General features: G+C 37.7%; 1 protein-coding gene across 1 annotated transcript in view; it reads left to right on the top strand.

The window, feature by feature from the left end:
* The window catches only part of LOC131573767 (synaptotagmin-1-like), a 333,607-nt gene that overhangs the window by 273,485 nt on the left and 45,686 nt on the right, over positions 1–14,436 (top strand). The window contains exon 9 of the mRNA XM_058827998.1: positions 13,994–14,111. Within this exon, the coding sequence (XP_058683981.1) occupies positions 13,994–14,111 (118 nt within the window). The remainder of the gene's footprint in view (positions 1–13,993; positions 14,112–14,436) is intronic.

The raw sequence follows: 14,436 nt of genomic DNA, 5'->3' as shown, positions 1-14,436 counted from the left end.
TGCACGGATCTAAGAGGAAAGGACATTTTTACAAAAGTCACTGTCAAATTACAGCAGCAAATCACTGTTATTTTCTGTTATAGTTACATGAGCAATGGACAGATGATCTAATAGGCCTTTCCCATCACTGGTAATAACACTTAGTTCTTTTACAGCTTTGCAGAGAGCACAGTGCTTTGCAAAAGAAAGCATCATTATCCCTATGGAGAAGCTGTCAGAGTGATTCTGTCAGAGTGTCAGACAAATTTTAAAATGTGAGATTTCCTTTATTTAGCTGCAAGTTATATTGGAACACTATGTTTTCTTCATGCTGTTTACATCTGCTCAAGTTCTTACATCTTCTTACACCCAATTAAAACTTTAAAATGTTAAATCTAAGGAGGTTTTAATTTTCAGGTTTTGTGAAGAGTTTATGCAGTAAACAGAGATCGTTGAATGCCTGTTTAACATTGTAAGTGCAGCATCTGTCCTGCCTGAATTTCCTACTGAGACAGAGAACAAAACAGAGGTTCTGAAGTTTGAGAATAAGCAAGCCTGCTTTAAAATTCTTCAGCAGTTAATTAGGTTTTTTTCATCTTGAAATTGAAGATGCTAAAATGATTCTAAATATGATTCAAGTAGACCTGTAAGGGTACTGTTTTTATTTCATTAGAATTATGCATTTCTTTTCTCACATTTCATACTCAAAGTGCTGACAATCCCACTATATACCTTTGTTGAGTATTCTCTTTCTTCACTCGCTCTCTGGAAGAGACGCTTTAGGAGGTCAGAGACATTCTTGTGTTATAATAAAAAGAATGTAATTGGCTTACTTGAAATCAAAAGGGAACTTGTCTTGATTCATCTCAAACTGTCTGGGTTTACAGATATTAAATTCAAATACAGACAGTATAAAAGAGGGAGAAGCTCAGTGATAGTGTTAGATTCTTCTGGGGCCTTTCTGTTCTTGGAAAGTATTCATTCTGAGATCAGAAAAACATGTATTGCTTATTTGCCAAAAACCTTTTTATTACTATTTTCCTTCTATGTGTGGAAGGGCATTTTGAGTCTGAAATAGTAGATCCTACACTTGGTGCTAAACATCTAATGACCCATAATACACAAAATAATAATAACATTTGTTTCAGACAAAGTGTATTGCTAAGAACCTTGTAGAAAATTCCAAGGCCAAAGGAAGGAATAGTGGGCAGTTCCCAGCCTCCACATATTAATGTTACTGTGTGGGGTTTTATTACGCAAGCATAAGATATTTTAAAGTTCAAAGACACAGCTACAAATAATGGCAATTGGAAAGCAGTGTTCTGAATAGTGTTTGAGTTTTGAGGAAGCTACTGAGAGGGATCAAACTCATCTGAAGCTAGAGTATGAAGAGGTATTTTGGATGGAAACTGCAGAAGGAATTCCAGGAAGTACAGATTTCATTGTGGAGTACTCCCAAGTGTAAAGTTCTGTACTCGGGGAGAGATTATAAATGGAACATCTGATGAGTGTGAAAGGGCCACAGAATGTGCTGTATCTGGAATTGTTCAGCATTGTTCTCCAACTGGTCTTTTACGTACTTATTTATTTTTCTGACTACCAGCATCAGTGAATGCATAATCCAGAGGCAGAAATGGGCTCACTATGCCCATTTATGCTCACGTGGGATTTTAGGCAGATGCTTTGCAGTAGCCCAGGCAAATACCTTATTTCCCTTTCTCCCCTATATTTCCAAGCTAAAAGTGACAAAAATTGTTATCAGATTCCTGTTACAAACTGGGATCAGAAGCTAAGGGAAGCTGTTAAACCACTGTATCAAAATACAATGTCATTAGAAGGACCTTCAGAACAGAGAGCAGCATTTTTGCAGTCACAAGGGAAGAGTGGGTATCACAAAAATGACACCAGCATTTTCACTAGAAGGTTGAGGAGGAGTTGCATGCTACTCCAATGTCTTTGCTTTGTTGTGCCCACTCCATGTAGAACTATAACATTTTGGCTTCCAGAAACATCAGAGAAGGATGTATTTTTGAAAAGGGGAGACAAAGGTTTAGGAATAGTGGTCCAAGAAAGAAAGGGATTAGCCATTTTCTTTATTTTTTTTTCCTCTATCACCTTTTAAACACTGATTTAAACCATGTCAAAGATTACCATAGTAACCATTTAACCTCTTTTCAGAGCTGTTGTGTTTCCTTTTAGTTCAACAATGAGCTTAAACTGGTATCTGAAGCACTTTGCATTGTACCTGTGACAGGAATTAGCACAAAATTCCCTAATCACAGTTAGAGTCTGGAACATAAGACTGTGTTTTCAGTTCAGAGGTATGAGACTTCTATTTTGTTTATGCTAATGTTTCAAGAGGTAGAGTACATGAATTTAGGAAGTATAACAGGTCTTATTTCTAGGCTAAATGGATGGTGGACAGAGATAACCAAAGGCCAAAGAATTCCCTCACAGTGGCTGATGTGTTGTTAGTATGTTACAGGTAATGCAGCAGGATGAGTTTAGTGCACCTGTACTTCTCTCCTCCTCCTTCTTTTCTGTGGCCGTCTGCAGCTTACTTTGTGATTGCTACTATCATAACTAGAGCAGTACTCGGGTTGCCTGACTGGCTCACTCACTAGAGGGATGGAGGGGTACCATAGTTGTTTTGTCCCTTCCATTAGCAGACTTTTCAGAGTATGATTTTTTACTGTAGAGGGCTGGAGTATGATCACTGCAACAGAATTACTACTGCTGTCTCATTAGAGCAGAACACAACTCACTTTGTGCTACCATCGTCAGTGCGCAGATGAAATCTATTTCCGATCTCTTTTTGGAGCCAGATATGTTCCGTAGGTTCTTCTTGCTGGCCTAAATCTAGAGTAAAACACGTACCTGAAACTGAATCCAGTGACATGGATCTCAAGATGTTTTCCTTGACAGTTATGTCTGCAGTCACAATTACAGAAGTAATGTCAGAGATAAAGGCTTCCTAACTCGCAGGGAGAGAGTTGTAAGTGGTGTTATTGCTGCTTGGTTGGCTGCTTGCGTTTGCCTACAACAGAATGGAATTAGGAGGTACTGGAACATCCACTAACACTGATAAAGACAACTGAATTTGGGAACCCTTCTCTGAGCCTTGCTCTACTTGTGGCTGACGTCGAGTTCAAATCCCTTCTTTTTAGCCAAAGAGCTTGCCATAAAATTCTGACTGAAGTCATTCCCTGTACGATTACCATGATGTGGGATGTACAACTTGCTTTTAGTGGCGCTGGTATAGAACATGGCACTGCAGCTTCACAGTGCTATGGCTGGCAACAGGCAGACAGCACCTGAGCTTCCCATCAGATGCTTAATATTAGGTGCTGCTTAAATTATTTCTGATTGTCTGGAATCCAGTTATTTTACCTCTGTTTTTCCATATCTTCTTCAGTAACTGTGAAAATTAAGAGGAGGACCTCTTGCTGAGTGGAGCCTCAGCTTTAAAGTTGGCAGCAGCTCATTTTTGTGGGAGTGTCCTGAGGTCTGCAGCTGACATCCCCTGTCTGTTAATGCCCAACCCAGATTTAGGAGTGGGTTATGCTGAAAGTGGTTTTACTCACTCAGATTTGCACATTAATTATCAGGACAAGCATTAATTTTCTGATGTTTTAGAGCAGACAAGTTTTCTATGACATTTATATTAGCTAAGATTAAAATTTTCTGTCTGAAAAAAGTCTCCCATTTCAAAAAACCTTTTTATTTTTCATAATAGTGCTATTTCCTATCAATTCATTTAGACATTTCACTAAATTAGGTGGTATTATTTGCCCTAAATCTGGAGGACTCTTAGGAACATTTCAAAGAATCTCCTGTAATCTAACTCAGTCTAGGCAATAGGCAGCATCCTGGAGCTAATAGTGTTCTCCCAGTACCAAGTTGGGAGGAAGGTGGCACAAGAAAATCTTACAAGCTTGGAAGTTTTACCTTGCTTGGTTTTGGAACATGAAGCTAGAAACTGTCTGATTCTCAGCCCTCAGCAATGTTTGTTATAGGCAGCTTTGCACCTCCACTGAAAAAGTCTTAGAGGGTCTTTAAGCACAGAGTTTGAAAATTTTTGATTTTAAGACATAAGTAGATGAAGAAAATAACACCCCTTTTATAGCTTCAGCAGTATTCTATCTCTCTTAAAAATGTGTGCTTTTCTTGTTACTTAGATGTTACTGGATTCTACTCTGTTGCTGATTCTTGTTATGCCCTTCTTCAGTAGATTCAAGCAATTTAATACATGATGCTTGCTTTTCTCTACAATACTTATTCACTGTAATCAAGTCACATCCAATCCTCTTTTCAGAAAGCTGCAGAAATTAATCTTCCATGGTTTTCAAAATCAGGTTTTCATTTCTGCCGTGTCTGTCGTGAGTTTTTTACTTTCTTTGTAGTTTTCAGCATCTTAAAAAAAAATTAACAAGAACTTTTGTGCAGCATACTGTATTTCTTTGCCAGGCAGACAAAGTCACCAGCCTCTTCTGACCATGTCTACTCTTGATTGTTTTGCACAGCATTACAATAGCAGTTCATGGTCTGTAGCTTATGACCCTGAGTCCTCAGCAGGAGGTATTGCCTCATAAAATACCTTTCCTGATTCAGAAGTTACTTACAAAAATCTTGAGATCCTTAGTAGTCTTTATAAGACTGTTTAGAGTCTTAGAACGTGGAAAATTTGCTTTTGGCTGTATGAAAATATCCTCTTTGTGACTGATTACAGGTAGCTGATTAAGCACTTTCTTTCTCACCAACCAGTTGCATTACTATTTACTGTTGTAATAGTTTTTATAATTCACCTGCCTCCTTTGTCAGCAAAATGTCTTCCCCACTAAAAACAGCAGTAGACCTTGAACAGAAAAAAAAAAAAGAAATGTGCATGCTTCCTTCATCGAGAAAATTTACAGTTTTACCAAAGAGGGAATCTGGTTTGAGTTGAAAAGACCTTTATTTTCCATAAAACAGTGTGACTGCATATTCATAATATTTTATATCCTTTAACTCAACATTATTACAAACTTTTATGAATTCTTCTTTGGTTTCATATGGGTTTGATCAAAGACAAATGACTGATAGATACCATCTTCATCCTATATGGCCTTTTTTGAGTAAGACAAGTATAACATTAGCACTGTTTCAGCCTTATTTCCCTTGTGGTCTAAGATTTATTAAAAAGGATAATTAAAAAATTATCCTTTTAATTTAAAATTAATAATAATTAAAAATTATTTAAATAATTAAAATAATAATTAAAAATAATTAAAAATGTCACTGAGCCAGAGATCTTATGACAAGTGCAGTCCTCTTTCCTAGATTTTTAGATAACTGCAATGAACTCTTTCTTTTTACTGAAGAGATTAATACAATCAAGTGTGTGGTTCTGATTGCTATGATGACCTTTGGTGAGCTGCCTTGTCTTCCTAAGGAATGTGTTAAGAGGTTTTTTCAAAGTGAAATAGTCAGTAGAAGTAGAATAAAAAAAGAGGAATTTGCCAATAAGTATTTATCCAACTCTTGAATATCTTTCAGCAGTTTCATAAAAATAAATGTTTGAATGCTTAGTTTAAGAAGTGGATATAAGCCTGGTAAGGTAAAGTCAATAGAGTTGAATATGTAGCACTAGGTTGGAGGGCCTGATTCTTGAACTGAACACAAATATTTAACGTGCTGAACTTAAGACATATAATGCAAGGCATTGTAGTAGGAGACATGTATTTCAAGTGGAACCAAAGACAAAAATACTGAAATTATCTGAGAGAGTATTTCACATATTTCTGACTTCCCTCAAACTGGGGAGCACTAGAACAAGAGCTTTTTTGATCTTTTCAGCTTGCGTCTTTTCCAGCTGCATATTCTTTACCCCACCTCACATTTAGTTCCGATGCTCTGAAAAAAATCTTCAGTACAAAAATCAATAAATTATTGTAACCCTACGTGTGCTTGTAGCACAAAAGCAGTGAATGGAAAAAAAAAAGATGACATTGGCTTGGGTGAAATTTTACATGAAAGAAAAACTTCAGCTTGATAAATTACAGGTGGAGAACTGTCTTCTTATAAGTCTTCACCTATTAGCTGTCAATTAGATCAGCTGTCTGTGATTTTCCTATTAGCAAGTCCAGTTCCTTTTCATCTTGCTGTGCTGGTCCTTGGTGTGCAGCCCTTTTCAGGTCACTGCTGCGGTGCAGTGGGAATTCTCGCTTTTCTGTGTGGCCAAGTTGTCTTTGTTGTCTTTTACTTTGTGAAAGTAAATGCACTTGCTGGTTTTGGTACAAAACCGTATTGCATGCTGCCCTGGAAGTTGGAGAGCAAGGTAAGAAAATTTTCTGTAAGTATACAGGAATGCAATGTCTTAACAAACATGGATCCTCGGATTCTTGCCCTGTTCAGGGAAACCCTTGAGCACTTGGCAGGTCATCATATGTTTTGTTTGGTTTGCCCCTAGCTAGCCAGCAAGCTTCTAGTTTTAAAACAATACCAGTATGTACTGCCTCTTTCCTAATTGCCAATTCAGAAGATTTTGGAGGATGCTGCTCTATTGTGTGGGGTTTGTGATGGAGGGAAGGGAGCTGGAGGTTAGAAGGGAGCTAGGGGATGTTATGGAGGAACATGAAAGCTGAGCTGGTGTCGCAGCAAGCAAGAGAGGAGAGAAAGGACATCAGTCAACATTTATTTAATGTCTTAGTAGTAGGTCTTATTGTCTTAGTAGTTCATTGAAGTTTCAGTATAGGGAAGAGGATGGCTGCCTCTGAAGGTAATCCATGAATTCCACTGAATTTCTCTTTATAGTTTTTGCAGAACAAATAGAAACATAATACTACATGGCTTCAGTAATGGATGCACTGATTTTGCCGGATAGTCTTTCCCTGGTGCTGATGAATTTCAGCAGTAGTTACCAGCAGCCATAGATGAGTAGTTGTCCCATCATACCAATCATTCCTGCTTTTACTGATTTGTTCAAATCAGCTTGTTCTGTCTTGGGGTAATCAATAATGTGTGGTTGTTGTAGCAAGGACTCTGTTCATGCCAGGTTTTTCATACAGTGCCACATGCAGTCATACATCTTACAAGTAAGAAACTGCTAATTATTTTGATTCTTAATTGCAGTTCTTTACTGACTACTGAGCCTATATATTTTTGGATGTATGCTGTAATTCCAGTTCATAGTCTAACACTTTTAATTCAATCACCTTTGGAAACTAAAGACACACTCAGTAGTAGACACTACAGTAACTGTACGTTAAGATGCTCATACTTACTACAGGAAATTTCAAATCAAGTAAGGGAACAGTAGTGTGGCTTCCTATTACCCTGTCACAGGAGGACAGTGACTTTCTGTGGACTGTCTGCAGTGCATATATAATATTCTAATAATTAGAGACAAGCTTTGTGATTTGACTTCTCACAATGTCTGATAAGCCAAGAAAGTCTTTCAAATGTATTACATTTCCTTTCAATGTTGCACTTAAACTACTCACTAGAAGACCAGCTTTATGACATACTGTAGTTAATAAGTTTTCCATGCTGTCAAAAGTAATAATATTAGTGTGCCATTCAGTTAAATTAATTTTGTTTTGTGCACTGGCCTGCATAGACATGAGTGACATTTAGAAATGTGATCAGGCAGGAGCTGAGGAGAAGTGAAGTGGCACAACAGAGGGACATGCAATGATTAAAGCAGAGCAGCCAGCTGCAGGATTTTGTGGATAGCCAAAGAGTTACAGAAACCAGGCAGTGACATTCAGCCATATTCATTATGATGAATTCAGTCACATTCATCTTTTCATTCATTCCTTCCTTTCTCATTTATTTAAGAAATTAATTTTCTTTTTGTTTAATTAAGAATTTGGTATGTTTGGTCTCTTGTCTGGCAATCAAAGAATGTGGTTTGGCTAATCTTTGATTTCAGCTGCCTTCAGCCACAGCATTTCTCATATTGCAAGAGACATCTGATTGTGATGCTTTTAAACTGATGACTGTGAAGTGTCATTTTCTACTAATAATAAGTGTTTTCTCTTTCCATTTTCTCTGCTCTTTAGAAAGCAGTAATTGCAGTACTCTCTCTAAATAGTTAAAAATGTAATAGGCAGACTAAAAGGAGGAAGCCAATAAAACCTAGTTTGTTAATATTTTAATAACATCGGCTAGTTTAAATTTATTGCCCAAATTGCTTTCATGTCAAATTTTCCATTTTGTTGGGGAATATTAGATAGTTATGGCAGTTAAAAGAAATACAATCCACTGGGGTTTTTTTATATATATTGCAATAAGAGGACAGAGATGTGTCACGAATTTCCGTTTCAAGTAGTGCTGTTCAGAGGGGGCTGAGGGGAAAGAAGGAAAAAGAAGTATATTTTTTTCTTTCAGAGAAAGATCCTGATAGGTCTGTTCCTTTTAAGCCAAGGTAAAAAGTAGTGCTGGCATAAAAAAGTTGTATCACAAAGAGTCAGAGTAGGACTGTGGTAGGAAGTCAGTCAAGAGGAATATGCAATTAAGCCCTTTCTTTTGGCTTTCTCACTTTATAGCATGACTGTATGCCTACAGATACCACCTCCCAATACCTTTAATGAACTCACTTCATTTGAAAGATTATTCTCTGTCTGCCCTAGAACTTCATCCTTTTAAAAGTTGCCTCATGGACTTCTGTTTTCTCTTCACCTAGTATCAGTCTCTTTTCCATCTCTTCTTTAGCCTGTTGTCACTGCCAGTCACTTTTCTGCAGGGTTCAAAGTGAGCCCTCTGGATCTTTGCCTTGAGAATACTTTTTTTTTCTGATTTACTTGTTAGATGGCTTGTAACTGCACTTATATTACCAGGGGCTTCCTTTTGTGACCAAGTGTGCACATTTGAAGAGGATGTAATCTCTGAAGACTCTTCTAAAAGAAGAAGTTAGTAAAAGCAAACTCAGACATTCTGTACTTCCATTTTCTAAGACAAAACACAGATTGATAATAGAGTAAGGAATCGTGCAGTCGGGCACTTCTGTTCATATGTTTTAATTTTTTAAAACACTGTCTTTAAAGCTGCAGTAGGTACACCACATGAAGTTGGTTCTGCCTTCTTTACAGAGGCTTTTAGCACCTATTTACTTCCAGTTTGGCTGCTGTGTTCATGGACATGAAATTCTTTCAGACGACAAAGGAATTACTTTGCTTGTTAGATTAGTGATCTCATTGTTAAAGCCCTTAGGTTTATATTGTCTGGATGTATAGATAACATTTTGCAAGTCTGAAACAGGTACTTCTGCAATAAGCCTTTTGTCTGAAAAGGTTGGGAGAGCTCTGCCTCTCCTATCCACTCTTGGTATTTTATCCCAGAAGTCGTGCACAAACTTTGGGGTAGAGTTGTACTTGGTGTGCATACATATTCATGTGATAGTGCCGTAAGGGCTGACATGTTAGATCCAGCTCATCTTCCCCTTCCTTATCTTTCCCTGCTGCACAGTCTATTTCTAGCCTGCTTCTACAAACTGAGTTCTAGGAGCTTCTTGCTCACTTCCCATTCCTTTGCCTAATTGTGGCAGAATCATCTTCATATTGTGGGGTCATCTGGACCCTGATTTGCAAATATAAGACAAAAAAGTTTAATTCTTTCCTGATTATACCTATTGCAGCTTTGAAATTTTCTGCTTTAGCCATGTATTTATCAAAAATGCAGTACCTTTGGAACTAATAATGTCAGACAGCTGTAGTAGCAATAAAATTTCATGTTTAGAAGAAAAAAATGGGTGCTAAACAAACCAGTATCACCCTTCCCCAGTGTGATCCCTGTTTGCTCTATGGGTGTGCAGGAGTAATGCTTTCTAGATCCCAGCTATGTGTATCGGTTGCTAATTCTACCCACTTGCCATTGTGGCTTAATTGAAGTTGGGACCAGTCTGTCATCAATTTCTGCATCCATGTGGTTCTGTCACTAATACTATTGCGGCACTTTTTGAGGCTTAGTGTATTCATGCCTTACATACCAAGAAAAGGAATTTGTTGCATTTGAGATCTCCATGTACAGACAGCATGTGGTAGCCTTAAAATTGTCTGAAGTCCATCAGTGTGGGAATTGGGAGTAGAGATTCTGTCATTACAATTTACCTGGGTCTCCTGAATTTTTAAAGACACTAATTTAGCTTATAACCCACATTTATGCTGTCCCTGTTTTCTCCACAGAGTTTTAAAACGTTTTGGTTGCTGTGAAAACTACACAGTGAACATTACAAGCTTTCATTGTAAATATTGATTAGGGTAAGATGGTATTATTTTGGGTCTTTGCCCATATATTGCATCATATTGTGTTTCTCTCAGGCTTATGCAAATATTCACGGTCAAAACCAGGTACCAAAGTTGGAAACAGGCCTCAGTGTGTTTATATTCTTCCTATACTGATTGGTTTTGAGTCTCATATCCAATTAGGGAAAAGCATATGGTGCTGTGGCTTGTTATTTTGGTATTGTTTTACTAAGAGAACTGCAAGCATCAACTTTCTCATAATATCTTCCACAAAAAATGTAGAGAATGTTTATATTAATGAGATAGATATGTCTGTTAGAGATTCTGCAGTACAAATGAGAGTCATCTGCATAAAAAGCATTTTTGTCTGTAGCTCATTAGGAGCATGTACTGTCAAGACAACCATGATTACTGACAAATAGGAAAAGCACCAAACAGGCAGGAGCTACTTAAGAGTCTTCTCTAAAAAGTCCAGGTTCTCAACAGGACTTCAAAAAGCCTTTCCTAAGTTGAAGACGTGTTAGCAGCACTGTCTCTCTCATTTATGTTCTGCTCCATTGCATCTTCTTTAAAAGTAATGAAGTTAGGAAGTTGCTTAGATGGAGAGAATCTTTTGATTGGTGTATAAGCATTATACATGAATAGGTTAATGACTATGAACCTCCCAGCTGGAAGTTTCTAACACTAACTTACAGTTTCCATCAAAGTAATTTACTAACATAAATTATTTATATACAGGGCTGAAAGAAATTAATAATAACAATAAGGCATCTCCATGGGATAATCACCATACCAGCAGCACTCATCTGTACCGTGTAGCCCTGCAGGGGTTTCTAATTATCTCCTGCAAACCACACCTCTTGTGATTGGGTTTTTTTTGCTTCATTGAAGTGCTGCCACTTCCAGTGTTTTGCCTGACAGATATTTTTTAAATTAAAAAAAAAAAAAAAAAAAGTGTGCCAGTCATGCAGAGAAAAGGTTACAAGTACAAGTATTACAAAACTGCAATTGATATAGATTTTCATACCAACAAAAAAAGTACTAAAATTGATTCTGGAGGCACTTAATGAGGTGCCTACGTTTTTTCTTCAGGTTATTCACTGGAATTAGCCCATCATCTGCTACCATTTCCCATGGCTTCCTGGTGATCTATGGAAAACTGGCAGTTTGTATGGTGCTGCCTTCTTTGTGTTTCCTGCAGCTAAAATCACGTTAAAAGAGGCTAAAAAAACATTAAACTCCCTCTTAAAATTACTCTTCTATATAGACAATTGCAGTATTTGCACAGTAGCATAACATGATTGCAAATGGAGAAATTCTGGTGAGAGGTGATGGTCTCTGTGGCAATAGCTGTTCAGTGTAAAGTACTTCCTTCAGCTACTGCTGAAGCACTCAGATCAAAGCAACAATCCTAATACTATTTTATGGTTTCTAAACACACTCTTGTCTCAACACAAGATTACAAAAAAAAAATAAATTAAAGACACCAAAGAAATTAAAAAAACAAAAATCAAAAATTGAAACAAACAAAAGCTAAAAAAACCCTTACAAATATCCACTGAAAGGAACAATTAGAAGCATGGTATTGATTTAAAAGGGAACAAAAGTTCCTATGCTGCTACAACTAAAGCTCTGCCTAATGAATCTGGAGGCGAGGCAGAGCCCTTGAATATTGGGTAATACATAGAGATCTCTTAGATGGAGGGACTAAAATAAGCTTTCATATATACCTTGTTTCAATCTTCTTACAGCCCCATGAATCCACAGGTGAATTTAAGCCACCTCTACAATGTAATAGAGCAGTGACTGTGGAGAACACTGGTGGCTGGCTGACTTGTGATCATGATAACACAAATCAATAAGCAATTGATTTCTTTCGTTCTGAGCAATCTGTAAGTGATAGATCAACTTCACTGTTATCCTATCCAATATGGAGTCAGAAAACCAAATGTCAGGTGAACAGAAGCATGATTTGCTGTCACTGTGCTATTTGAAGCTCAGCTAAAGCTAGGCATGAGCTATGCAGATTGCATGGCTAAAGTCCATAGTCTCATGATCTGAATCTGTGCTGGGATTTAGAGCAGTATATGCAGTCAGAGAGGAACAGTAAATTCTTTCATGGTAGTGAAGTCCATGTTCTGAAAGACATCTAGGGTTGTTCTAGATATGAGTAAGTTTTTTTATATTTGTGTCACTCCTTTTGAACAAGGTAATAACAAAATTCTAGCCCTTCAGATAGAGGTCTCCTCCCCAACTACTCACTTTGCAACCTGAGGAGTCCTAATCTCTTTACATGTTCCTTCTGAAGAAACTGTCGTATCCTTGCTTGTTCTTGCTGCTTTTCTTGGAATCTGTCCCAATTCTACCATATCCTTTTGAGGTGAGGGGAGCACCATGAGTTTTCAAGATACTGGCACAGTGCATTCTGAGAGCATTTTTATACAACACACACATTTAACATCACAAGCTATTTTGTTTGTTCTGTCTGAGCATTTCTTAACTACATGTGACTATGCTAATTCTGTATGTTTTCTGACCTCTGGTGATTGCTGAGATGATGTCTGGCAGGGAACTGTCTATTACTATCCCTGGATTTTAGTCCCAACTTGAAATAAGCAGTTTAGAATCTGTCACCTTATAGGTAAAGTTCTTTGCACATGGACATGCACAGGATGTCTGTAGGAAACATCCACTACATCCATGAGCATATGGGTGAGTTGCTCTCAGTTGTGTCTAAGAAAACACTGGAAGCAAAGAGAGACAATCGTAGAAATGTACTTTATACACTACTGTCAGAATAAAGTGTGGAAGTGAGCATTTGCCATAAGAACGAATGCCTTTGGAAGAGAGGCGTGGCTGTCTGAAATTTTTTTATTGGTCTGCTTGGTGTAAGCTTATCCTTCATATCTCAAAAACATCCTTGTTAGCCCCCCAAGATATACCATGGGCCTTGAAGGAAGGGAGGAAAGCAGCTCGGATCATCCAACTCGTCATTTCTAAGCAATATCCTCCCTCTCTCATCTGCAAGTTCCTGTCTCTTATTCATCCTTTTAAAACAAAGTTCCTGTAATCCTGAACATCATTCAGCTTTTCTCTCTTTGCCAGGACTGTTAGGAAAATCTTAAATGATGAATAGCAAAAGGCTGCATTTGGCAGGATCTCAGATGATGGGCTGGAAGGCAAAACCAAATCCTTCCAGCTATCCCTTATGTGAGGAGGGACGTACTGTGTCCCTTCATGGTCTCTATCTGCCTTTTTTTTTTTCTCTTCTAACAGATAGGAGACAAGTCTTTTTATATACTGAATATTTTATACTTTGTGGGTTTTTTTTATACTTTTTGCTTTTGTTACAAAGTGTGATGAGAAAGATCCATATTACTGTTTCACAGGAAACAGCTGTTTGTGCATGTTTCTTAACAGATTTCCACTGAAATGCAGCCTGGAGAAAACAAAAAATCCTGCCTTAGTTTAAAGAGCAAACTGTATTTGTGGGACCCCTATTGTCAGGGGTGAAATTGTGAGAAGTATCACTTTCTGGCCACCACTTTCTGACATATTGTCACTTGGTTCTCTACAGGATAGTTGCTGCAACAGACTTGAGGTTATCAAGGATTTCATCTGCACAATTTATGGTAGTTTTCTCAATATTGTTGATTTGATTGTTTTCTTTAGGCAGTACATGTCAGAGATGTATTCCTGATAATTTTATGTGGAGCTTTCAAAACTGCATTTTTTTAAAAGGTGGAAAAAATCATTAAGGTAAAACACCATGTCTTGTCTTGCTTTCACAGCAAGAAAAGCTGGGTGATATCTGCTTCTCCCTCCGTTATGTGCCTACTGCTGGCAAGCTGACTGTCGTCATTCTGGAGGCGAAGAACTTGAAGAAGATGGATGTCGGTGGACTATCAGGTATGTGTATGAAAATCTGCTTGAAAATTTTGTGGGCTTACAAAGGTAGAAAATCAACTAGTGTTCTGTTGAAGGTCTCTTGGCTGAGAAGGTAAGGGCTCTTGCTCCCTGTCTGAAAGATGTGGTTTGTGTTTTCTTGAAAGCTGGGGCATGATTGAGTATATCAGAGCTAATTCTAGTTTAAAAAAAAAATCACAATACATTGCATTACACTCAAAGACAAGGTCTGAAGAGTTACACAATCAGATGACAGTTCAAGCTTTCTGTACTTTCCTTCTCTCCTGTTGCCTAGAGATAAATACAGACTATTCAGGCAAGGGAAAAA

The sequence above is a fragment of the Poecile atricapillus genome, chromosome Z, assembly GCF_030490865.1.
Source record: "Poecile atricapillus isolate bPoeAtr1 chromosome Z, bPoeAtr1.hap1, whole genome shotgun sequence".
Classification (NCBI taxonomy): domain Eukaryota; kingdom Metazoa; phylum Chordata; class Aves; order Passeriformes; family Paridae; genus Poecile; species Poecile atricapillus.
Note: the sequence above shows the minus strand (reverse complement) of the source record. Positions and strands in the feature narration are given on the sequence as shown.